We start from the raw sequence: 27,433 nt of genomic DNA on the forward strand, positions 1-27,433 counted from the left end.
AGACAGAAAGCTTCTAGCAAATTACTTTTCCTTTAGATCAGGCTACATATATATATATATATATATATATATACACACACATACAGAGAGAGAGAGAGAGAGAGAGACAGAGAGAGAGAGAGAGAGAGAGACAGAGAGAGAGAGAGAGAGAGAGAGAGAGAGAGAGAGAGAGAGAGAGAGAGAGAGAGAAAGAGAGAGAGAGAGAAAGAGAGAGAGAGAGAGAGAGAGAGAGAGAGAGAGAGAGAGAGAATGAATAATAAACTCTTACTTATAATGAAAGAATTTTTCCTTTCTTAGGTCTAACCACAGGGTCCCTGATAATTGTCTTTATTTAAAAAAATCTGGAAGCTAATAGGGACAGCCATAAGGATCTGACAGTGATATCATAAGCTTCATGTTGAAGTCACAGAATGACAAATTTGGAAGTGACAACTGGAAGTAAGAAACATGATTACTCACTTTTTGAAAGGGTCATGAGAAGAGAATCAATATTGCTCAGGGTAAGAATGTAGCATTTGCTACCATTAGGTTTCATTCAGTGCAAAAAGATGGAAGATGTATGAGAAACTATCTAGGATGAAGAAGTGGTTATTAAGCTAAAACAAGGATTCTGGAAGACAGAAAAAAAGGAGGACCAGAGAAAAGGCCGGCAGGCATGATCTGGAAAGAACTACAAGTGTATGTTTTTACATAAGACTAATATTCTAATGGAAGCGATCTCCTTGATCCAGGCATTTCTTCTAGGTGGATTACGAACCATCTATGTCTAGACAGTTTTCCCCAATAGTTCCACTCAACCTGTTGGGGGCCATTTATTCAAACTCTTGACATTGTGATGACATGCACAGAGCATTAGTTAATCTTTCTTCCTTCAAGACGGGCATTTCCCCCCCCCCCCGCCCCCCATCTGTAAGCTAAGCACTAGTGATACAATTAATAAAAAAAAAAAAACCCTTCCCTCAAGTAATCATCTACTAGGAAGAGACCATGCACAAAAGTGAAAAGAGGGAGGGTAATCTTTGAGGGTTTTCTTATTCTGTGTAGTTGAAACAAACTGATCCAAAAATATGAAGTGGAAATTGACCATTTTGGGCCTTTAATACTAGCACCTGTGACCCCTAAAGTTGTCATGAGGATAAAAAGGTGTTTATGAAGTGCTTTGGAAAATTTTAAAGCACAATATAGATGTTTTTATTATAATTATTAGCTCTGAGAAATTGAGATCATCACCACAGATTTGAACAGCAACCCAGAGTTGTTTCATATATAAAGAAAGCAAAGTAGGATAAGGAAGAGAAATGAGAGAGGATTACAATAATCTGAAGAGTGGTTAGTAGTGAGTGATACAGATTGAACCCAGAATTACTGAGTAATTAAGATGTCACCTAGGATCCAGCAAGAGCAGTTTCCTGCTTGGTAGGAAGACAAAAAGGAAGTAATTACGAAGTGAATGGAATGCAAGTGTACAAAGGCAGATCTAGGAGATTTTTTCCAGGAGTTTGGTCATGATGGGAAGTGTAGAATGATAATTCAATGGATGTGGCAGGATCCTGTGACATTTGAGGATAGGAGGACTGGGTGTTATTGGAAGTAGCAAAGAGATTGAATAGAAAGAGGGGAATGATTGAAGCAGAACACTTTTGTTGAAGGGATAAAGGACACATAAGGGGGGGTGGGGAGGGCTGAGCAAGAGGGATCTTTCTACTTCAGAAGTTAGCAAAGGTTTTTCCATTCTAGTTTTTATTTGTGGTCTCAAACATTCCTGCACTTTTAAATGTAAACAGCTTGGCGGAGTGCTTTTTGTTACCTTTTTTGGTTCCTACAGTGTTATGTTTTGAGGAGTTTTTTTTTTCCCCCTTCCCTCCTGCCTTCTCATTTCTCCTTGCTTTCCTCCCCCCCCCTTTTTTTTTTTGCCCTATTTTTGCTGGACCTTGAAGAGAATATTTATCTCAAAAAGGTTCCTGCTTTGCTAATGACCTTGATTCAGGCTGAAGCTTTGCTCTCATGCATGTGCTACTTATTTGAAGCCCATTTTAGAACATGGAACACCTCTCTGTATTCCCTCTGCTGAGGGGGAACAAGTACTTTCTCTATGCTAAAGAAGTAGGTCCTTCACATATGAAGACTGTCAGGGTAGATCCAAGAAGATCAGAATGTATGAGATTAATGTTTGAAGAGACTCTGCTTCTGCATTTTTATTTAAAAAAAAAAAAAAAAGTTGAGTGATGAATAGACTATCCTAAAGAGAGTCTATTCTTGGCATAGAAAAAGTTAAAGAATTGTTCATTTTAGGAACATATCCATCACTATTACAAAACTAAGGAAAAGCTGTGTTCAAGGTAAGACAGAATAGTTTCTCAAGCCTTAGAGCAGAGCAATTACCTCTATGATCAAAGGAATTAATTAGACCAAGAATCCCAAATGTAATAAGCTTAGAGATAAGAACTTAATTTCAAAGTATAATTTTTTATTGCTAGAATATTTTATTTCAGTCTCTTCAGTGCTAGGAAGGTGAGCAACAAGACTACCACAATTAGTATTGCAGATATGGTAGGCCAGATTGATCTTATGTCCAGGACCGAACCTGTGAAAAAGATTTTTTAAGAATTTGTGCTGATATAAATTAGAAATAATATCATCCAATTATAAGTGACCTTAGTCCTATATTCCTTCAGCTTAGAAATATCACGAGAACTATATCCTATATAAGTAAACAACCTGTCCTCAGCTTATAGCAAGAATGGGTAGGAAAATATTAAAGTCCTTAATTTATGATGAAATGTCACTGTTTTCCCTACTTCTAGGTTCACCACTTAACATTTATTACTTCAATATCAAAATACCAGCTTGTCTTTCAAAATATATGGGCATGGTAGAATAAGGGGTCAAAGCAAAAGCTAAATAGACAACTTATCTAATGAGTGAAAAACCATTTATTAAGGCACTATGGGCAAAACACTGTGCCAAGTCCTAAGCATGGGGATGTAATCTGGAATACTAACTAAATTTAGATTTTCAGAGTGTAAAAGTATGAGGAAAATACAATGGAATTGACACTCACCTGATGGAGAAGAACTCTCAACAGCTTGAAGGAAAAATATAGGCCCCTTGCTAGAGACATTTGAAGTCTCATTCCAAGAAGTCTCAAAGCTCCTCCTTTTTCCTAAGGGGGGAAAGGATAGAACAAGAAACGTATTATTACAGGGGACTTGGTTTAGAAAGAACTAAGAAAATCTGGTTAGATAATAGCATAGGAGGTTAAAAAAAATAAAAAGCATGTTGTTCCTAAACTGTTTATATATAAAAGTATAGGCAGATGAACATTTCTGTTGACCATAACTGTCACCTCTTATTGTGAACTATATTATATCACAAATAGAATTGCATCTGGTAGGTGTTAGCTTCCACCACTTTCATTCTCAGTGCTAGCTGTATACTAAGATATCAAATAAAGATCTTTTAATTTGACTTTATCACTCACTTGACAAGTTTGATAAAAGATTTATGGTCTGTTGAAGGCAAGGATTGGATCTAGATACCTAGTTCCTTCCTCTGAACAATTCTATTGCTATATAAAGCAGTGAGGTTAAGGAGATGAATCTAGACACTTACTAGTTCCCACAGGGCAGGTAACTGTGCAGGAGTCTGCCTCTGAAGGCAGGCAGACTGAGGCACTGCAGTGTAGATAAATCTGGGAGGGGGGAGAAGAAGAAAAAGGTAAGGGATAAGAGAAACACCCATGGTTATATCACCTGAATCCTGTCTTTTTTGGTCTTCTATTACTGCTAAAGTTAGAAAGGAGTTGCTAAAGGAAGCTAGTTATGCAAACTGAAAGATCATAGATCCTCCAAAACTAAAATACAAAGTTTAAAGAGAGAAATAAGAACATTTAAATATTTATTTGCCAAGGACTGAATGAGACTAAAAATTCTTACATTTAGAAATATCCTTATGGACTTTATTATAATAGAGATAAGCACTCAAATATAAACTTTATCTAAACAAAATGATTATATCCTTACCTCTCAGATCTAATTATACACAGGATTATATATAATTTGTCCACTCACCTATCTCCCTCAACCTTTCCCCCTTTCCCCCACAGCTACATAAAATCTACTGATGGGGAAGAAGATGACTTACTCATCAGAGCCTTTTTATTTAGCTGAATTTATCAGTTGTCAATTTGTTCTATTTTTAAAGGTGAAGTGAGGTTAGATCTGAAAGGTAGTAAAGCTTATTATTATTATAATTTATTTATTTTTTTGCATCCCAAGGCCATGTGCAAGGAAGCCAGACATCCTACCGGTCCCATGAGTGCCTTCTTAAAAGCAGAATCCACAAAGGCAAAGGTATGGATGATGAAACGCTTATAATGAGAAGGAAACTGTGATATTGAAGTTCTTGAAATGGATACCATCTTTGTCCAGTAGTTGTTATCTCCTGTATAGGGACATCTAAAGAAGATGTGAAAAGATCAGGATAGGAACTTAATACCCACCCTCCCCTCCTACTTCCTTGGTCAAAGCCTTCAGTCACTTACCCCTTCACTAAGATGGGCCATTGTATTGGATGCAGAGGATTGGCAATTGGGGTTGCCCAACAATGGTGCAGGAGCAGAACCAAGTTTGGGTCTGTTCTATGTAGGATCCGAACTTCCACATGAACCGGCTGCCGAAGTAGCCTTGTCACTGGGTAGTCAGTGGCCACATAGTAGGAACTATAGTGCTCTTCTGTAAGCAGTATTCAGGGAAGGTAAAGGGAAGAAGTCAAGTCTTATAGTGGATCGAGTCAAGATGACCCAAGTTCAAATCCTGCTTCAGAAACTTGGGCAAACTACTTCACTTCTCAACCTTAGTTTCTCAATCTATAAAATAACGAAAATAGCCATCACCCCCCAGGTTGTTGTGAGGATTAGATGGCATGTGTAGAGTTTTTTGTATACTTTAAAGATTGATATGAGACCAGAGATGTAACAAAATGCTTTGATCAAGGTACCAAAAAGCTAGAAGGTTTATCCAAAAGTCTCAAAGATAATTTTGTGAAGCAGAAGTTTCTTGAAAATAGATCATAATTCTAGAATACATTGTGTCCTTATCTGGGTACAGAGCTTCTAGATTCTATAGAAAGAAGAAACAAAACCCATCTTGTCAAAGAGGGTGACCTTACCTTTAGCAATTTGCAGTTCCAGAGCCAGATGCCCTGGTTTGGTATCAGGAAGTGGTGGAGGGAGGGTGAAGACCTGGATACTAGCTGGGAGAACATCACCTCTTATCAAGTAGTTACAACTGATATGAAGACTAGATGGAAGAAGACAGGTTTTAGCCAGTGGAAGGTCACTCTTAGCTATGGAATTATCTATAAGTGTTCTGAAAATGGATTCCCTTTGGAAGGGATTAATTTATTTCCCTATTGTTTTAGAATAGAGATTATAATTACAGAGAAGGATGCTTGGAGACATATTCCCCCCCCAAAAAATTACTTATGTCAAGAACACCTTAATATTTATCAATACAAAAACACACACACAAAAGCAGATTTTAGTTATCAACGATCATACCTGAAGATGCTATCTCTAGTGATTGACCCATGGGTCCAGTTTCTCACATCCCTAGATGCCAATAGTGTATTCTTATAAATTGCCTGGTTACCAATCATCTGAAAATTATAGGTAAAGCACTTCATTTACTATTCAATTGTTATTGGCTGGTTTGTCAGAATTTGACTTAGTTTTTGCTTTCTTTGTATTCTTCTTGTGTAAGTTTTATTTAGTAAAATACTGTAAGAGCCTAGGAAAATTAGATATAAAATAAAAGCAGAAAAGAATAAGGAAGAGATCCAACTTGGTCAGCCTTATTTCAAAATTAGATAAAATAAAACTAAATAAAAGGGAAAAGCCAAGTAGATGTCAATCTATAGAAAGTATGCTTTTGTTTATCTTTTTTTTTGGGGGGGAGGCATTAGTATTTTTTCAGAAAATCTGTCCCAAAAGATGTTTCAAGGCATCATTTTCCTAGTCTCCATTTGCCACTTTTTGTAGATTAGCAAAGGTAACCATAAGATTTTGGAGCCTATATACTTTTGTTTTTGCTCTGGTTCAGCACTTACTGTGCTCTTCATTGAAGCTCTCTCACCTAGTCTTATCATATATTTACCCTCTCACCTGCATGATGGTGCCACAGGCAGAGTGTGGGAACTGGAACAGGACAAAGCCATTAGTTTTCTCCACAGGATCACATTTTGCATCCAGTCCAGAAGCCAAGTGTACTGTATCCAAAAGCAATGATGGCTTAGTCATGTTCTGAGAAATAGCAACAGATAATAGGCCATCTGGAGTACAATGGGCAGTCACTGAAAACAAAGGGGTGAAAAATTAAACCACAGATCTATTCTTCTTAGTCTAGCCCGAGGGATAGAACCTAAAGTAATTGTTGATTTTACATGTCTTCTGCCTTCCCAAACTAAGTGGTAAATGTATGTACACATACTGTCTATTATATGTTTTTATATATAATTGCAAATAATTGTATATTTTACACATTTATGTGTCCATATGTGTATATTAACAAACTCTTGCTTGTTTCTTTTAGTCTTTGTTAGGAGGGATAGGTATGTATGAAGGTAATATTAAAAAAAGAAGAAGAAATAATAAAATTTTTGGAAAGAAAATGGAAGTTAACTCCTTAAAGGGAATTCTCTACAACATACTTTGGCAACCTGTTTTATACCAAACCAATTTCAAATGCCACCAATACATGTTCTACTTTACAAAATAGAAAAGCTTGAATCATTATCTTAGTCATACCTGGATACTTGTCAATAACCTGCAGGGAAAGCCACGTGATAAAGACTTTAAGTGTTTACTATGTATGGAACATTGAAAATATGAATTGAAAATAACAGGATGCTCTCTGCCCACAAAAGCTTTTATCTTCCCTGAGGAGGGAAGGGAAAAAGAAAAACTAGCAAGAATTAGAGTATTCACAATCAAATAATAAGGTTAAAAAAGTAGCTCGTGTCATGAAGGAGATGAATTGCATGGAGGTGATATTTGGTCTGTGCTATTTTCTAGCCCTACATAAGTATCATACCACAAATCAGCCTGGATTACATTACAACTTAACTAAGCATAACTAATAATAAGAAAAGGAAGGCCTCCACTTACCTGTGTTGCCATAGTAGCAAGGTTTCATTTCATCTTCAGAGTTGTAGCAGCAGCCTAGGATCTCACAGTCTCCTTTGGGGATGGATGGAATAGCACAGGACATCTTATCCTCAATTTTGACATCACACAGATCAACACCTGGAGCATCCACGGCTGGTTTCAGAGAGAAGTTATACAATCTGAACTTTAGAGCAATTAGTTTTAAAGTGATTACAGGTTATTTTCTATTGTTCTTTCATTCAATTATCTAAACCCCGTAACCACTTGATGTAAAAGCACTAGTGTCCTACAGCAGATAAAATTAGAGGTTGCCTCCAAAAAAGGGGACATCCATATTCAGCCAGAAAAACAGGGAGAGAAGAGTTGGAAAAGAAATATATTCCCGAGGAGTCTAGATAGGTTTTTCCCCTTCTCTGCCATATCTAAACAGGAGTTGATTATCTCAAATCCTGGAGAATCGAGGATCCTATTGTTATCTTCCAGTATTGTTGTGTCATTTCTTTTGGAGCAGTTATTGGCTTAAGCATAAAGCTTTTTCTAGATCTGTTGACATTTTAATATCAAAAACAGAAAGGAACAAATAAAGTAGACTTCTCACACCCACAAGCACCTTTGTCTCTTTAAATGCAGATTCTACAAATCTTTACCTGCAAGAGTGAATGAACACTTGAGCACCTTCACCTTGTGAACAATCTTATTTCCATCAGCATCTAGGCCTAACACCCCAATAGGCATGATGTAATAGTTATCCTAGAGACAGGCAGGAGAATTGTAATTAACAGCTAGGAATACAAAAAACATTAAGGGACTCGCTCTATTTTGACCCTACTCACCCATTTGGTAACATAACATCCAGAATAGGAAGCTTCAAGATGGATAGACTCAAGTGAGCTATAGGTGATCCAAGTCCCACAGATTGAATTATTCTGTAGAGTGTGCATCATACCTTTGTCATCTGGAAAAGGAACAGCTCAAAAGGTCAGCATCAGCATGGTAATATCTATTAATAGAAAAAAAAATCACAAGAACAGAGAGCTTAAAAGAGAGAGGGATGAAGAGAAACACCATGAATATGATAGTCTATTTAGGGTTAGCACATTCATTAGTTTCCTTTGGAATTTTAAGCTATTCTGGATATTTGGAGAGAGAGGGATAGTAAAGAAAGGAAAAGGAAGACCGATAGAATCATAGTTTTATGATCAGAAGAAAGAGAATGTTTTTTGCTTAATCATCCCTACCCCAAGCTATCAATCCAGGGTTCTTTCCATAATAACTTAGAAGAGAGAGTGTAAAATGAAAACTTCTTAGTCCACAAGATAATGTGCTGAGATGATCCAAGTCTTCACTCTCTCCCAGACTCCCCCAAACAAAAAATAAGAGGGTTAAAAGTAAAAGCCACAGCATTTTCAATGCTAGTCTATCACAGTCCTCTTTCTTTACTCTCCTCACTCCTCAATTTTCCTAATCTTAAAGGGGGCTTTATGTACTCAAAGGAAGGATCATGCTCCAAGTGCTCACCTAAACAGAAATCAGCTGGGAAAACTCTGGGGCCTCTCATTTTATAAGATCCAGGGTTTGCAGCTGCTTCATAGTCCTCCTTTCCAGGAGATGTTTAAGAAGGTGGAGAAATTTTCTGATTCCTATTGAGGACTTTCCTAATAATATTTAGTGTGTTATTTATTTTAATTACTCATTACTCATTTCACCTTTAAGAAATTACTCATTTTACTTTTAAGCCAAATCATTCCACCTGTATCTGCTGAAATGTCTTTCCAAGCCTGGATGAATCTTTGTTAGTTATCCTCAGATTTTGAGTAGGCATCCATGAGATATCACTGCTCATGTGGAATCTGAATTTGATAAACTTTAGGTAAGTTCTTTTGCTCATTTGGAACTATTGCATGGTCCTAAGAGAGAATGTTCCAGAGATATTCTTTTCTTGATGAGGTCAAATCTTTGTTCTGATTGATACAATATATTGGATGATCTTGTTTGCCTGACTGGCTTTCCTTGAAGGATCTGGGGTAGAAGTGTGTGTTAAGGTCAACTGCTTACCAAGATAATCCTGCCTCACATTTTTAATATTTTTGGCATTCTTTCCCTAGCTTCGAATCCAGTCCTACTAGATTTTTGTTTTTCAGATTTAGGAATCTGCTTCTTATGATATAGTTACTTGATCCAAAGACATTAACATCATTTTTCTTAGTCGTATTGTGATTTATAGTCAATCAACAAGCTCTAAGGAGGCAAAGAGAGATTAAAAAATGTTTCCTCCCAAAGAAAAGACTTGCATTTTATCCAAGGAGACAATATACACATACACAAATATAAAATGAATAGAAGCAGAATAGGACAAAATAAATACAATGTAAATAATGGGCTGCTAGGAGTTTCCATAGTACAGAGTGCTAAACCTAGAGTCAGGTAGACTGATCTTCCCAAGTTCAAAACTGGCCACAGATACTAGCTGTGAGAACCATGGCAAGTCGCTCCTTTTTAATCCCAGTTCCTTTATCTGCAAAATGAAAGAAATGACAAAAAATTGTAGTATTTTTGCCAAGAAAGACCCACAAAGGGTCATAAATAGAGGCTGCTGAAAAGAAGGAACAGATAAAAACAAGGGAGTTAAGGATGAAGAACATTAGCTCTTGGGATCAGGAAAGACTCTGTGTGCAAGATGGTACTTGAGCTATATCTTGAAAGAAGAGAAGGATTCTATAAGGTTTAGTGAGGAATACACTTTTTGGGATTCCAAGGCATAGAGAAAGGAGATAAAGAGTCTTGTGTGAAAAAACAATAAGGACTGTTTGTTAGATCATAGTAAGTGGGAAGAAGAGTCATAGAGAACCTGGAAAAATAGGTTGTGAGGAGCTTTAAAAGCTAAATACAATTTAAAATTGATCCTATTAACATTAGGGAGCCACTGAGAATTATTGAGTAGGGAAATAATTTGGTCAGATTTGCACTCAAGGAAAATCATCTGGGAAGCCAAGGAGGAAGACCTAGAGCGAAAAGGGACTCATGGCAGGGAGACAATTTAGGAGGCAATTGTAACTAGGCAAAAGGTGGTCATAATTTTAAAAAATAGTGGTACATGAGTAGAGAAAGGGGGTCAGATATGAGAGATTTTATTGAAGTGAGCCTCAATTATTTCTTTTAGGTCATTTTGACATACCCTGTTATTCAAGAAGATATTGGAAAGAATTATCAGAGTACACCCCTAATCTGTAAGAGAGTAGTGCTGTGGAGGATATCAGCTTTGAACTATCATAAAATGTCTCTCTGGAATACTGTTGAAGACAGAATGCTGAGCCAAAGAATTCATTAGATGCTCTAAAGAATAATACATTTCAAAGGTTGGCAGTGACCTTAGGAGTCCTCCTGACTAAAGCATTGATACTTTTCAACAAAATCCTTTACAAGTGGTCAGCCAACCTCCAGTGAAATTTCATTGTCTAAAGGTGGTCCACTTCATATTGAGATAACCCTAGAAAATCTTTCTTTGAGCTGAAATATGCTTCTCTGGTACTTTTTAGTTCTCTATACTGTAACCATATAAAAGAAGCTTGATCTCTCTTCTGCGTAACCATTCAAATATTTGAACATTACTATTCTATTCTCCAGGCTCAACTTTGTCAATTTATTCAACCAATCCTTACATGATTCATCATGTAGTAATGGAAAGAATAGTGGTCCTGGATTATGAAATTCAAGATGTAGATATCAATCTTTGAACACTTCTGAAGCTTTGATTAAACTTATTTAACCTTTATGGAATTCAATTTCATCACATGAAAAGGTTGGACTGTGGGATTTCCAAGATCTCTTCAATCTATGATTCAGTAGTTCATTTCTATAATGTCTCCCTCTTCCAATCATATTACCTAGATCTGAATTCATTACTTCAGATGCAGTTCTTCCCAGGCAGAATACCTCTTTCATTCTGGATGCTAATCAAGTGTTTCAGTTCTTAAGCACTTTTGTTTATTTATATTTCTTGACCTAATATGACTTACAATCTTATCCAAAAATTCTGGGAAAATTACCTAGATGTTCTTATTGCCTATGTGTAGTTACTGTACTAAGCACTTGGAATATATAAGCAAATCTAACCCAAAACAAACAAAAACAACCTCTGCCCTTCAAAAGTTTGTTTTAATGGGAAAGACTATACATTAAAAAAAAATAAAACAAAAACAGAAAAGGGAGAAGTGAGAATAATGTCATGAGAAGTGTGACCTCATAGGAAATGAGGAGATGGCTGGCATGGATATAAATGAAAATTCTTGGAAAAACCATATAATTAGAAGGAAGATTTTCAAAAGCTAGGAGGCTCTTTTGAGGTGAAAGTTCCAGGTTTTTTGAGGTGAAGTATTCTTTCAGTGCTTTTTGGGGCATGGTAGAAAAGTCCACAGAAAAGCAATATGGTGGCAAATGTGATGTTTTAGCAAATATAATTATCTCTTTTCCAATACACTAGGAATTACTCTTCCATCAAATTGTTTGCTTCTTGGATGGCCATTTTTTTCTCTAAGAATGTTCATGTTAATGACTCTCCAATTAGCTTTCTTAACTCTTCATTAATGTAGATTCTTAGCCTTCATGATTCATTTAGACTAATTATCATCTAATTATGGTTTTATCCATAGACCAACAATGTGAGAAAGAGAGGCATTTGATACAGTGAAGAAAATCACTGGTCTTGGAGGAAGAAAAACTTATCTTCAAATCCTGCCTTAACTTATTGAATATGTGCATCTGGGCAAATGGCTAAACCTCTCTGGGCCTCTGAAAAATAGGAATGATAATAATGTATTTCCTAATATTGTTTTGAGAGGCTCAAGCAAAAGTGTATATATAAAGTACATGGAACCTTAAAGAGTGATATGTTAGCTAATATAATTTTCATGTATCAGAGATAGGACTGATTCTATCAATAGTCCTATAATTATATCATTATACTACTCTGCCTGATTTAGGATTATAGCTTTAGAGGTAGAAGAGAGTTCATAAGTTCTTGTCCAATTCTTTTAATTAAAAATGAAGGTGAACAAGTTTGAGAGATTATTAGATCTTCATTGTGAGCAATTTCTCCTTAGAAATGAACCTTTTTGATCAGGGCTTCAAAAACAGAGCTTGATTTTTGTTTTGTTGATTGCCTAGACTTAAATTGTTAATAATGCACATTAAACATTAAAATAAATTCTCCCTTCTCCTCCAGAACCCAAGTTCTAAACATTGACCCCTGAAAAAAGCTCACACAGAATTTCATGCTTTGGGTGACTTTTAAGTCAATTCAACACACATGTATTAAGCAATTAAATACCTAATGTGTACTAAATACTCTGCTAAGTGTGAGTGGTTAAAGTGTGCATGTGTAGATAGAGTTTTTCCTGGCATAATCCCTACCCTCATTTAATTTACATTCCAGTAGAGATACAACACAATTTATTGTCATTTAGTCATATTTTGGTTGTGTCTCACTTTTTGTGATTCCTTTTGAGGTTTTCTTGGCAAAGATATTGGAGTAGTTTTCTATTTCTTTCTCTAGCCCATTTCATACTGAGGCAAATAGGATTAAGGGACTCAGGCTCACACAGCTTGGAAGTATCTGAGGCCAGATTTGAACTTGGGAAGATATATCTTCCTGACTCCAGTCCTGACATTCTCTTTACTGTACCATCTACCTGTCCATAAGACATTTAATTCACTAAAAACTGTGACAAATACATTAAAAAGAAGAAAAAATGTTATTTGAGGTCTGAGGGCAGAGTGGGAACCTTATTCCTGAGAGAAAATATGGTATAATGGAATGTACTCAGGACTGGGAATCAGGAGAAATCTGGATTCATATTCTATCTCTGTTGCTTACTAATTAGAGACATAACCATTGACAAGCTGCTTAACTCTGCATCTTGGCTTTCCCATGAATAAAATGGAGATAATGACACCTGTAATATTTATTTCAAGAGTTATTGAGGGACCGATGAGCTAATACAGATAAAGCACTTTCTAAACCTTAAATCCTGAATAAATGTCCACTTTTATTCCTGACCAGGGAGGAGTGAATGAAGTAAAGATGGGAAACTTGTGCTGCAGTATGCTACCTTTGAGGTGGTGAGTCTGAGGCAAAGCTGACATCTAAATAATGTCCTCTTAGATAAAGATGTGTTTACTGGAAGATGCATCAAATGAGCTTATAAAGAGATAGGAGCTTCCCTGATAGCTGTTAAAATGTCTGCAGACCAGGCCATAGTATCCATTACAGAACAGCAAGGAGAGGTCAAATGTTTTATCCCTTTGAAAACCATGCTATGACTAGGATTAAATGATTTCTTGCTTGCTCCTGTATGAAATCTTCTGAGAATCTTGGCACTCAACCATGAAACTCAATATCAGGACCAAAAATGTATCTATTAAACAAATAGAAGGACTCTAAGAAATGAGTGATTCTGATTATCCTTAAAATAAAATGCTGTATGAAATTTTGGGACACTCAAATAGTTTAATCTTAGCATCACCTAATCTTTAAAAAACAACATCAAACATTTCTTTTAAGATTACATATAAACAAGGTTTAAAATACTACAGTCTCTGGTGCCTTGTGATAAACCCTAAAATCTTTTTTTTTTTTTTTTTTTTTTTTTTTGTATTTTTTTTATTTTATATATATATATATATATTTTATAATATTATCCCTTGTATTCATTTTTCCAAATTACCCCCCCTCCCTTATTCCCTCCCCCCGACGACAGGCAATCCCATACATTTTACATGTGTTACAATATAGTCTAGGTACAATACATGTGTGTGAATATCATTTTCTTGTTGCACAATAAACATTAGAATCCGAAGGTACATGCAACCTGGGCAGACAGATATTAGTGCTAACAATTTACATTCCCCTCCCAGTGTTTCTTCTCTGGGTGTATCTACCTCTGTCCATCATTGATCAACTGGAAGTGAGTTGGATCTTCTTTAGCAACATCCCAGTGTGATAGATGAGATTTATCATTCATTTCTAGGCAGATTTAAATATTTTATTTGCTGTCACTTAGCAATGTATTAAGGAGTTACAGGTAGTAATTTATTCTATAACCATTTATTAAACACTGAATTTCTATAAAGCATTTTGTTAGGCTCTGGAAATGTAGTTCCTTCCCACAAAGAGCTTCCAATTCAATTCAACAAACACATATAAATATAATTAAAATTTTTACATGATAAATACATTAAAGAGATATATGACAAAGTTGTAATGTCAGGCCCAAGATGTAAGTTGGAATGTCATTTACCATTTGGAGTGCTCAAGGAAAGCTTTATAGAGCTGATGACTTTTATTTGGGTTTTTTAGGATGGATAATACATAAGAATTCATCCAATAAGGATGGAGAAGGTCAGGCTTGTGGGAAACATGTTTAGGTAACAGAACTGTGCCATTTGGCTAGAGTTTTGAGTGCATAATAAGAGAAGTATCAGTCTGGTACAGTCTGGTATAAAGAACAGGTTGGAAGAAGAGAACAGAATTGGAAAGACCTATAATAAAATGTTATTATAATATCCTTATTAGGATGGTGGCAAGTGTTGGATGCAAGAGAGATTGTACAGGTAGAATTGACAAAATTTGATAACTGAAGGGATACAAATATAATCTCATTGAACATGGAAGACTAAATAAATGGTGATGCCAGTGATAGAAATAGTGAATGCAGGATTAAGAGTGGATTTGGAGGGTAAAGCCAAAGAAAGAATAAGCTCAACATAAATGTTGAGTTTGTAATCCTAAAAGCCTTGTAGACACTTGTAGCTCAGAAGAGAAGTCTCAAGTATAAATGTACATTTGAGAATCATCTTCATAGGGATGATAATTTAAATAGTAGGAGTGAATGAAGTTAAAGAACAGAATGCAGAGAGGAAAGAAGGATAAAAACATATCTTTATGAAACATACTTGGTAAGAAAAGAGAAGGGAAGGTATATTTCCAAGATATATTCAGAGACTTAGAATTTAATCCTTTATTATTATTATTATTATTATTTTAATTTTATAATTATAAAAAATTTTGACAGTATATATGTATGAGTAATTTTTTTTAATAACGTTATCCCTTGTATTCATTTTTCCAAATTATCCCTCCCCTCCCTCTACTCCCTCCCCCCGATGACAGGCAATCCCATACATTTTACATGTGTTACAATATAACCTAGATACAATATATGTGTGTAAATACCATTTTCTTGTTGCACATTAAGTATTAGATTCCAAAGGTATAAGTAACCTGGGTAGATAGACAGTAGTGCTAACAATTTACATTCACTTCCCAGTGTTCCTTCTCTGGGTGTAGTTATTTCTGTCCATCATTGATCAACTGGAAGTGAGTTGGATCTTCTTTATGTTGAAGATTTCCACTTCCATCAGAATACATCTTCATACAACATTGAAGTGTACAGCGATCTTATGGTTCTATTCATTTCACTCGGCATCAGTTCATGTAAGTCTCTCCAAGCCTCTCTGTATTCCTCCTGCTGGTCATTTCTTACAGAGCAATAATATTCCATAACCTTCATATACCATAATTTACCCAACCATTCTCCAATTGATGGACATCCATTCATCTTCCAGTTTCTAGCCACTACGAAAAGGGCTGCCACAAACATTTTGGCACATACAGGTCCCTTTCCCCTCCTCAGTATTTTTTTGGGATATAAGCCCAATAGCAGCAATGCTGGATCAAAGGGTATGCGCATTTTGATAACTTTTTGGGCATAGTTCCAAATTGCTCTCCAGAATGGTTGGATTCTTTCACAACTCCACCAACAATGTATTAGTGTCCCAGTTTTCCCACATCCCCTCCAACATTCATCATTATTTGTTCCTGTCATCTTAGCCAATCTGACAGGTGTGTAGTGGTATCTCAGAGTTGCCTTAATTTGCATTTCTCTGATCAGTAGTGATTTGGAACACTTTCATATGAGTGGATATGATTTCAATTTAGAATTTAATCCGAAAGAAAAGGATACTGAAAACTCAGTTAAAGCCTCTCCTTTTGAACCCTTCCCCTCCAAAAAATTACTCAAGGCAAAAAACCTGGGCAATATTGCCTAAAATGAGTAGCCTGAGTACTCTAGTACTCTTAGCAACTAGCCTTAGGATGTAAGTAGTGGTGGAGGAGTAAAAAGCCAGAGAATGAGGGAAGAGGAGAATCCAGAGGCTGAAGAGGAAAAGAATGGAAAGATCAAGATCAAGAAAGAAAACTGGTTAAAAAAAGTATGTCACTATCAGGTAAACCAACAAAGAGAGGGGGAAATGATTAAAATTTCAAGGGAAAAAAAACACTTGGGGAAAGTATATTAAGAAGGAAAATGTGAACAAATATTTAACCATTGAAAGAGAATTTTTTGTATTCCCTATAATGGCACAGGTTACAAATAGAAAAGTAAATCATTGAAATACTTTAGATAAAGGGAAAGCAGAAACAAAGTCAACAACTTATTATTTAATAAACTGGGAGCCCATATTAATTGGAGAACTCCCTATTTGACAAGAACTTGGCAAAGTTGGAAAACAATTTGGCAGAAATTAAGCTTAGACCAATAATTTACATAATATGCTAAACTAATCAGAAAATTGATATACAACATGAATATGAAAAGTTACATAATAAAAAGATTAAAAGAGTGATTTGGAAAATCTTTCACAGCTTTTTTATTGGAGAATTCTTGACCAAAAGAAGAGGTAAAAGCAATTACCAAAATTAAAATACATTAATTTTGATTACAAAATATTGAAAAAATTTTGCCCCTACAAAATAACCATACCTAGCATAAGAGGTGAAGTTATCAATTGGAAAAAAAATATTTGTTTTAAAAATCTTTAAGTATATGATGTTCCCAATCTGTGGTGAAATAATGTGAATAAACAGCTTGCAAAATAATTGAAAATAATTTTACAATCATATGAAAGATTGATCCAGATCACTATTAATAGGATACAAGCAATTAAAAAAAATCTCTGAAGTTTTATCATATACCTAGAGAACTGGCAAAGATCACAAATCTTAATCAATGTAGGAGGGATTAAGGAAAAAAATAAGAATGATAATTTATTGCTGACAGAGCTATGAACTAGTCCAACCATTCTGAAAGCAACATAGAATAATACTAAAAAAGTTTTAAATTTTTATATCCTTTGACTTATAGGTCCCACTGCTAAGAATTTGTCCTAAAAATACCAAAATTAAAGGCAGAAAGTTCCCATATATACTGAAATATTTGTAGCAGCATCTTTGTGGGGACACAACAAACATTGGAGAGAGGCAAAGAGACGAAATAAATGAAAGGAGAGAGATTGAAATTAGTGAAGGGGTTTAAATATTAGGCTAAAGAGATTGGACTTTATCCACTAGATGGTAGGGAATTATTAACATTTGTTAAGAGGATGTTGTCAGTGTTAAAATTGTGCATGAGATTTGCATCTAGACATGTATTTGTGAATTTTTTTTTTCTTTGAGATAGAAGAGTATGTACTTGAGGAATGTCAATTCTGGATTCTTATTTTTCCCTCTTCTTTTTTTAATATTTTATTTTTCCTGATTACACATAAATTTTTTTTATATATTTTAAAAACTTTGAGTTCCAGATTGTCTTCCTTCTTTCTTCCTTCTCCCTGCATTGAAAAGGCACATGTGAAGATATACAAAACATTTCCATAAGTTATGCTGCAAAAGAAAATATAGATTTTTCCCTGCCTCAAAAAGTACTCAAGAAAAATAAAGTAAAAAAATATGCTTTCCCATACCAAAATAAAGTCAAAATGAATGTGATTTGGGCATAAAGGGTGATACCATGAGCAAAATAGGAGAGCAAGGCATAATTTGACTGTTACATCATTGGAGAAGAGAGGAATTTATGACTAAAAAAAAATCTAGAGAACATTCTGAAAGGCAAAATGTACATTAAATGTAAATGCACATTAAACTTTTTAAAATGCACAAACAAAACAGAAACAAGATTAAAAAGGGAGGACAAAGCTGGGGAAAAAATTACATTCAGTGTTTCTTATAAAGGTCTCATTTCTGTCAAATTTCTGTCAAACTTAAAAGAATGCCAGTCACTCCCCAATTGATAAATGGTTAAAGGATATGAATAGACAATTTTTAGATGATGAAATTAAAGCCATATATAGTCATATGAAAAAATGCTCTAATTAACTATTGATTAGAGAAATGCAAATTAAAACAACTGTGAGGTATCACCTCACACCTCTTAGACTGGCTAAAATGACATGAAAAGATAATGATAAATTTTAGAGGGGATGTGGGAAAACTGGAACACTAATGCATTGTTGGTGGAGTTGTAAAATCTAACCATTCTAAAGAACAATTTGGAACTATGCCCAAAGGACTATAAAACTTTGCATGTCCTTTGGCCTAGCAGTGCCATTACTGGGTCTATATCCCAAGGAAATCATAAAGGAGGGAAAAGGACCCACATGTGCAAAAATATTTGTAGCAGCCCTTTTTGTGGTAGCAAGGAACTGGAAAATGAGTGGATGCCCATCAATTGGGAAAAGTTGTTCTATATGAAGGTAATAGAACATTATTATTATATAAAAATAATAAACAAGCTGCTTTTTAGAAAGGCCTGGAAAGAGTCGCAGGAACTGATGCTGAGCAAAACAAGCAGGACCAGGAATACATTGTACTCAATAATAGAAAGAATGTATGATGATCAATTATGAAAGACTTGGTTCATCTCAGTGATTCAATGATCCAAGCCAATCCCAATAAACTTTTAGTTTAGTTATGCCATCTGCATCCAGAAAATGAACTATGAAAATTGAATACAAATCAATATATGCTATGTTCATTTTTTGTTGAAGCCCTAGATATACTAGAATCAGCAGGATTCGGGATAAGCAAAAGTCTTTATTCTTGGTCTTTTGCAGGCGAGGTGAGGGGGTTAGATCTAGCAATCTCCACACCTCCTTCCTCTCTTTCCACTGCCAAGAGAATGACCCTCCTCCTCCTACTCCACCTACTGATATCACTTCCCCTTCTTTGTCCACACCCAGGGATCGAGCCAGCAAAGAGTTAAGTAGTCATCCTCCAAAATGTTAATAGAGAATTGTCCAATTGGTAATTAGCCTCACGTGCTCAGTTATCCAAGTGCATCTGCTCAGTGCTAGCCCTTTACAATTTCTCTTTTCTGTTTTTTTACCTCTCTCATGAATTTTCCCTTTTGTCCTGATTTTTCTCTCAACATGATTCATAAAATAATATGTATTAAAAATAAATTTAAAAAATGCTTCAATCTATATTCTGACATAATCAGTTCTTTTTCTGGGTATGGGTAGAATTTTTCATTATAAGTCCTTCAGAGTAGTCTGGGATCATTGTATTGCTGAGAATTGCAAAGTCATTAACAACTAGTTATTCCACAACATTGGCATTATTTTGTACACAATACATTTCATCAGGGAGGATTTTCCAGGCTTTTATAAGAGTATCCTATTCAGTATTTCTTATAGAACAATAGTTTTTCATCATCATAACATACCACAGTTTATTTAGCCATTCTCCAATTGATATGTATCACCTCAGTTTTCAATTTTTTGACCTGAGAAAAGAGTTACTATAAATATTTTTGAACATATGGGTTCTTTTTCTTTTTTAAATCCTTTTTGAGATCCATACCTACTAGTGGCATTAAGTTAGAGTATGCATGATTTTATAGCCCTTCAGACCTCATTCCACATTGCTCTTCAGAATGATTGAATTAGTACATAATTCTATTATTAATGGCTCATTTTTTCTCACATACCCTTCAGCATTTGTCATTTTCCTTTTATGATCCATTAGCCAATTTAATTAGTATGAGGTAATACCCCAGAAATGTTTTAATTTTAATTTCTCCAATCAGTAGTGAGTTAGAGTTTTTATATGGCTTTAAATAGCATGATTGGCTCATCTGAAAACTGATCATGTCTTTTGATCATTCTTATTTTTTATTAATAGCAGATTTATAGCTATTTATAGCAGATAATTTGTGCCATTCTACCTTTTATTTTCCTTTTCTCCCACTATATTCCTCTCTCATGTTTTAATTTGTTTTTAGGTATTATCCGTTCATATTCAACTCATACCTATGCCCTCTGTCTAATATGCTAATCCTAAGAGATATAATAATTAGAAAGTTTTTGAATTACACATATCTTGCCATGTAGTAATGTAAACAGAAAAAACATATTAGATCCTTTATGATTTCCTTTTCCTGATTATTCCCTTATGCTTCTCCTGAATCCTGTATTTGAAATTCAGATTTTCTATTCACCTCTGGTCTTTTCATCATAAATACTTGAAAGTCTTCCATTTCAAAAAAGGAAAAAAAAAACCACCCTCTATTTTATTGAATATCCACCTTTTCCCCTGAAGAATTATAATCATTTTTGCTGGTTAGATGATTCTTGATTGTAATCCTAGATTCTTTACTCTTCAAAATATCATGTACCAAGCCCTCCTATAATCTGCTGCTACTTTGACCCCCTTTGCTGTTGTTGCTACTTATTCAGTAGCTTCCAAGGCAGATTCTTGGTTTGCTGCGGCTCTTCTCTTATCTAACTGCACAAACCTTTCTTGATGACTTTCCAACTCATCCTTGATGGCTGTGGACTAAGTCTATAAACTGCCAGTGCTACCACTCATTCAGAGTTCCCAGGTCCTGCTTATGGCTTGGTAGGGTGGGGCTTTGCTTGCCCAGTCTGTGCTGGAACTGTTCTGCACTCCCACCCTGGTATAACAGATCTCTCCTTCTGACCTAAGTTTTCTTTGGTTGAAAAATTATTTCACTCTGTCTTTTGTGCATTCTGATGCGCTACAATTTTTAAAAGTCATTATTTAATGGTATTTGGAAGAGTTTGGGGGACAGCTTGGATGAGTCCCTGCCTTTATCTTGCTGCTTTGGATTCATCCTCAACTCTGGTTTCTAAAAATATTCCACAGTCCAGAGACTCTAACACTTAGAACTTGTGCCCAAAATACTTGAAAAGACAAATATTTCTTCACCATTTTGACTTAATCTTTTCATTAAAAATAATAATCAAGGGTGAATCATTAAAATGTCTTTTGAGATTATTGCTCATCCAATTTAGGTCAAAATCTATTGTAAAAAGTTCTTAGTGAGGAAAACTTTTGGTTATATTCTTTGTTGTTTTTTTGTCATATTTTCGTAAAGATACAGGATATATAACTTCCAGCTTCTTCAGATTTACAACATCCAGTAGCATCCCAACTTTACAGAATGGCCCCTTAGTCATTAACATTTACTTTTGGTGTCAGCATTCACTGCTCAGTCATCAGTTCATAGAATATACAGAATGATTGTTTGTCCCTGCTGGTTTGAGATCTTATAACTTTTTGAAGTGAGAGATCTTTAGAAGAATGAACATATATCCTGGAGTATGAATACAAGATGGAATAAAAGATAAGTTTCATTGATTTGAATTCAGTCATTTCTGATTCTCGTTCCAGGTTGGTATCTCTGTATGTAGTTGTTTCTCTTTAAGTTCCTGTGATAAGAACTGACCTGGGATTTCTGATCTGGGAAATTGATTTCCTGGTAAGCCAACGTTCTCAAATATTACCTTTCTTTCAAGAAAGAGATACAGTATTTATTGACTGCCTATTGTAGCAGGTAAATAGATCCTTAGTGACACAAACCCTAGAGTATGAGAACTAATATTGAAAACCAGAAAAATGTGAGGATAATTAAGACTCTAGTTGTTAATCAGTAATTTAGAGAGCAATGTCAGAGCACCCAAATGAACTCAGCGTGTGTCAGAAACAAGCAAACTTGTCTTTTAAAGAGAGATATCGAACTTAATTTAGTATCAGTTTTTTTTTTTTTAATGGCTTCTTTCTCTACTGGCTTGCAGTAAAAGATGAACTCAAATCCCCTAACAGCATGTGACCTATGGAGATAACACAAAAAGGTCCCTTTGTTTGCTGTAGCACAGAATAGAAAAGATAGGACTAACTCAGAAACTGCTAGGTGGCATAGTGTATAGAACTTCAGGTCTTCAGTCAGAAAGTCTCCTTTTTGTGAGTTCAATTGTAGCCTAAGGCACTTAACAGCTATGTGCTCCAGTGCAAGTTACTTCACCTTGTTTCCTCATCTGTAAAATGAGCTGGGAAAGCAAATGATAAATCACTTCAGTATCCTTGCAAGAAAACTCCAAATGGGGTCCTGAAAAGTTGTAAATACTGAAAAATAACTAAATACCACAAACTTCAGGAGACAGTTCCTCAGAAGGAACCAAGAATATATGAAAACGAAGGTTAAGAACTGAGTTTTCCAAACTGCAGTAAACTGTATCTACTTCTCACAGCTTAAATGGAAATTTGCATGTTAGAGTTTTATATAAATGCTTAACTCTATGCAGATAAAGACCTTTTAATTCAGCATAAAAAAAAATTGGTGTCTGAAATGTTTAAGTTAAGGTGAGAAAAAATAATCTTTGCAACTAAGTTTTCTCACTACCAGGTACACTAAGAACCTCACTACTTCTGCCCTCAATCCCCCAAAATACTTCTCTCACTATCTCTGACATGCATTATGAAATTCTAGCATTATTATTGCTTTACTTTCAGGACCTGAAACCATCTGTTAAAGTAAAAATGTTAGCAGATGTAGAAACAACTGGGTGATGTCCTTCACTAGGATATAGTTTTGCTCTTGGAGACTGTTCCATGGTTTGAATTCAAAAGATTTGGGTTCCAATCCCAGCTCTACCATTGCCAAGATACTAAGTTTTTTGTATCTGTTTTTTTTTTTCTATGTAAAATGAAAGTAATAGCTATTAACTGTGATTTATATAGCATGTTTATGTTTGCAAGGTGGGAGATATATATACATAAATATCTATTTCTATATATAGTCTAATTTAGTCTTCCCAATTCTATGGCATACATGCTCTTACTGTCTTCATTTTCAGAGACTTGTCCCAAAATCACAGAGATAAGATTTAAGATTTAGGCTTTCCTCATTCTATGTTAGTATTCTGATAATTGGTAAAAGAGAAGGCTTATATAACATCTACTATGCTTCAGGTTCTATGTTAAGCTCTTTACAAATATCTCATTTGAACTTCACAACTCTGGGAGGTAGGTATAATGCTAGAGGAAGAAAACAGTGAACCTTTAATGAAATAGGAGACTTCTAAGTATTCCTGATGAAAAGATCTGAGCTGCATAGAAACATTGAATTTCAAATATAGGAATTAAGAGAAAGATAAAAAGGAGAACATTAATAAACAATGATAATTGACCAAATAACGATAAACTGCTTACATTGTAATATACAGAGATCTCCTTTGAGTCCTGTCATTGGGGCCAAAGGAGTCTCATTTGACAAAGCATTATGTCTTTATCTTGAAAGAGGAATGGAAAGAGAATGAAAGAGAAATATATTGGAAGAGAAGGAGGGAAAGAAAGATTAGGAAAAAGTATCTTACATAATTAATATGCACAAGTAGATGTCTGTACAAAGAAGAGGGATTGTAGGGTATAGCTGATCTTCAATCTTATTTTCATCTGAATTGATTAAAGGCAGGAAGAATATACACACAGAACTGAGTACAGAAATACATTCCATTCAAAAGAGAAATAAAAGGGAAGAGGGGAATTTAAAAGAAAAGGTTCATTAATTGGAAAAATTAGATCTAAGCAAAACAACCTCTAAAAATGTTCAAAAATATTTATAGCTCGTTTGAGGTCACAAAGAACAGGAATCTAAGAGTACCCATAAATTGGAGAATGGATGAAAAAGTTGTGGTACCTAAAAATGATGAAATACTATTGTGTTATAAGAAATCATGAAGAGTGTGGTTTTAGAGAAACCTGGGAAAACTTGTATGAACTGATGTAGAGTGAAGTGAACAGGATCAGGAGAACAATTAATACAAAGATAGGAATATGGTAAAGACAACAATTTAAAAAGATTAGAAACTCATCCATATAATGACCAAACACATTTCCAAAAGACCAATAATGAAACATAGAATCCACTTCATGATAACAAGGCAAAGGACTCAGAGTGAAATATGAGATTTTAAAAAAATGACTGAACAAAAATATGACTATTTTGATTGTCTACGTATGTTTATAATGAGGTTTGTATTTCTTTAGTTCTCAAGTTGATAAGTTGGATGGGGAGAAAACAAATTTTTGCTGATTGAAAAAATAAAAATGTTAAAAAAAATAGGACTTACAAAGGTTTAACATATATTGGATTACTTGCTATCTAGGGGAGAGGGTGAGGGTAAGAAAGGGAAGAAAGATTTGAAACACATAGTTTTGCAAAGGTGAGTGTTGAAAATTGTCCATGAATATGTTTTGAAAATAAAAAGCTTTAGTAATAAAAATCAAACTAACAAAAAAAATAGAAAAAAAAATAGGACCAAGTTCAGAACATTGGGCCCTTCCACTAGAGATCTCTTATAAAGCTGTTATAACAAACCATTATCTACTCTGAATCTAATATTTTAATTTTATAATTATAAAAATTTTTCACAGTATATATGTATGAGTAATTTTTTATAACATCCCTTATATTCATTTTTCCAAATTATCCCCTCCCTCCCTCTACTCCCTCCCCTATATGACAGGCAATCCCATACATTTTACATGTGTTACAGTATAACCTAGATACAATATATGTGTGTAAATCCAATTTTCTTGTTGCACATTAAGTATTAGATTCCGAAGGTATAAGTAACCTGGATAGATAGACAGTAGTGCTAACAATTTACATTCACTTCCCAGTGTTCCTTCTCTGGGTGTAGTTGTTTCTGTCCATCATTGATCAACTGGAAGTGAGTTGGATCTTCTTTATGTTGAAGATATCCACCTCCATCAGAATACATCTTCATACAGCATTGAAATATACAGCGATCTTCTGGTTCTATTCATTTCACTCAGCATCAGTTGATGTAAGTCTTTCCAAACCTCTCTGTTGAATCTAATTTTTTTAAAGTAATAGCAAGTAATTCAATATATGTTAAACATATGCAATTCTTCTAAACATATTTCCACAATTATCATCCTATACAAGAAAAATCAGATCAAAAAGGATAAAAAAAAAAGATCAAAATGCAAACAACAACAACAAAGTGAAAATACTATATTGTGGTTCACAGTCAATTGTCACAGTTCTCTCTCTGGGTACAGATGGCTCATTTCATCATGAGATAATTGAAAATGGCCAGAATCATCTTATTGTTGATAAGAGCCATGTCCTTCAGAATTGATGATCACATAGTTTTGTTTTTGCCAATGATCATTTGTACAATGATTTCCCAGTTCTGCTCATTTCATTTAGCATCAGTTCATTCATGTGAATTCTGCAGGCCTCTCTGAAATCATCCTGCTGACTGTTTCTTATAGAACAATAATATGCCATTACATTAATATACCATAACTTATTCAGCCATTCTCCAATTGATGGGCATCCACTCAGTTTCCAGTTTTTAGTCACTACAAAGAGGACTGCCACAAACATTTTGGCACATACAGGTCCCTTTCCCTCCTTTATGATCTCTTTGGGATTACAAACCCAGTAGGAACATTGGATTTGATAGCCTATTGAGCATAATTCCAAAATGCTCTCCAGAATGGTTAAATCAGTTCATAGCTTCACAAACAATGTATTAGTGTCCCAGTTTCCCTGCATCCCCTCCAACATTTGTCATTATCTTTTCCTACCAATCTGAGAGGTGTGTAGTGGTACTTCAGAGATGTCTTAATTTGCATTTTTCTCATCAATAGTGATTCAGAGAACCTTTTCATATGCCTAAAAATAGTTTCAATTTCTTCATCTGAAAATTCTGTTCATATCCTTTGACCATTTATCAGTTGGAGAATGGCTTGAATTCTCATAAATTTGAGTTAATTCTCTATATATTTTCGCGATGAGGCCTTTATCAGTCCTTAAGTGTAAAAATTTTCCCCCAGTTTTTTGCTTTTCTTCTAATCTTGTCTCCATTGGTTTTGTTTGTACAAAATCTTTTTAACTTAATATAATCAAAATTATCTTGTTTGTATTCAATAACATATTACAATTCTTCTTTGGTCAAAAAACCTTCCTTCTCCACAGATCTGAGAAGTAAACTATTCTTTGTTCTTTTAATTTGCTTATAATATCACTGAGTTTAATCTTTAAAGCAATTCTAAATTCTTATAAAATATTGACCACTTCTTATATTCTCACATTCTTCTCAAGCATAATATGAAATACTTTATGAGAAGTTTTACTAAAGTCTTTATAAATTGTAGCTATAGTATTCCACTGAGCTATTTTAATAACCCTTTTAAAAATAGAAATAAAGTTTGTCTGACATTACTAATTCTGTAAACTTGGATAAGATACTTAATTTTTGGTTTTCAGTTCTGTTCTTGATGAAGCCATATTGCCTCTTTGTAAATCACCATTTCCTTTTCTAGGTGTCCTTCAAGTATCCTAATGATTTTTTCAGTTAAATTAATTCAATCAAATAATTAAATTTCAATTAAATTTAGTAAACATTTATTAAGTAGCTACTATGTGTGAGGCACTGTGCTAAGCATTGGGGATGCAAAAAGGGGGAAAAGACTATCAAGGACCTGATAGTTTAATAGGGGAAAATATGTAGATGTATGTGTGTGTGTGTGTGTGTGTGTGTGTGTGTGTAAACAGTACCAAAACTACAGGATAAACAGGATATAATTACAAGAGGGAAAGCATTAGAATTAAGAGAGGATAAATGGTAAGGCTTCCCTTAACTGGTGGGATTTTAGTTAGGACTTAAAGCAAACTAGGCAAATCGTCAATCAGAGCAGAGTAGGGAGAATATTCCAGGTATAGGGAAAAGCCAGAAAAAATGCCCAAGTCAAGTAATGAAATGTCTTTTTTACAGAACAGCCAGGAGTCCAGTATCATTGGATCAAAGAACACATATTGTGGAATAAAAAAGACCAGAAAGGTAAGAGAAGGCTAGGTTATGAAGGGTTTTGAATGCTAAATAGAGCATCTTTCACTGACTCTTGGATGCAACAGGAAGCCACTGGAGTTTATTGAGTAGCACTGAGTGACATGATCAGATTTGTACTTTAGGAAAAATATTTTAGTGCTGAATAGAGAATGATTTGGAGTGAAAATATACTTAAGGAGGGCAGGACTACAACAGTAATTAAGATATGAAGTGATGACCACTGTACTGTAGTTGTGTCAGTGTGCA

The 27,433-nt window shown here is 34.7% G+C and overlaps 1 protein-coding gene and 1 long non-coding RNA gene across 3 annotated transcripts; one reads left to right on the forward strand and one right to left on the reverse strand.

Moving 5' to 3' along the window:
* Positions 1-2,463: 2,463 nt before the first annotated feature.
* Positions 2,464-8,629, reverse strand: ZP4 (zona pellucida glycoprotein 4). Of its 2 annotated transcripts, none has more exons than XM_074262495.1 (12): positions 8,404-8,629; positions 7,999-8,120; positions 7,813-7,915; positions 7,166-7,318; positions 6,164-6,351; positions 5,561-5,658; positions 5,170-5,300; positions 4,544-4,733; positions 4,307-4,457; positions 3,613-3,691; positions 3,062-3,163; positions 2,464-2,584 (listed from the first exon to the last, which is right to left on the reverse strand). In XM_074262495.1, exons 1-12 carry the CDS (start codon positions 8,567-8,569, stop codon positions 2,484-2,486), a joined length of 1,584 nt encoding a protein of 527 aa, XP_074118596.1. In that variant the 5' UTR covers positions 8,570-8,629; the 3' UTR covers positions 2,464-2,483. The 2 variants fall into 2 exon arrangements, with proteins under 2 accessions (XP_074118596.1, XP_074118597.1); XM_074262496.1 differs by having other exon boundaries at positions 7,999-8,165; positions 8,404-8,474.
* Positions 8,630-8,948: 319 nt separating this feature from the next.
* LOC141541400 (uncharacterized) lies at positions 8,949-27,155 on the forward strand. Its single transcript, XR_012481775.1, has 3 exons — positions 8,949-9,035; positions 21,693-21,780; positions 27,113-27,155. It is a non-coding gene; the product is annotated as an uncharacterized LOC141541400 (long non-coding RNA).
* Positions 27,156-27,433: the final 278 nt, after the last annotated feature.

This window comes from Sminthopsis crassicaudata, chromosome 4, assembly GCF_048593235.1.
Source record: "Sminthopsis crassicaudata isolate SCR6 chromosome 4, ASM4859323v1, whole genome shotgun sequence".
Classification (NCBI taxonomy): Eukaryota; Metazoa; Chordata; class Mammalia; order Dasyuromorphia; family Dasyuridae; genus Sminthopsis; species Sminthopsis crassicaudata.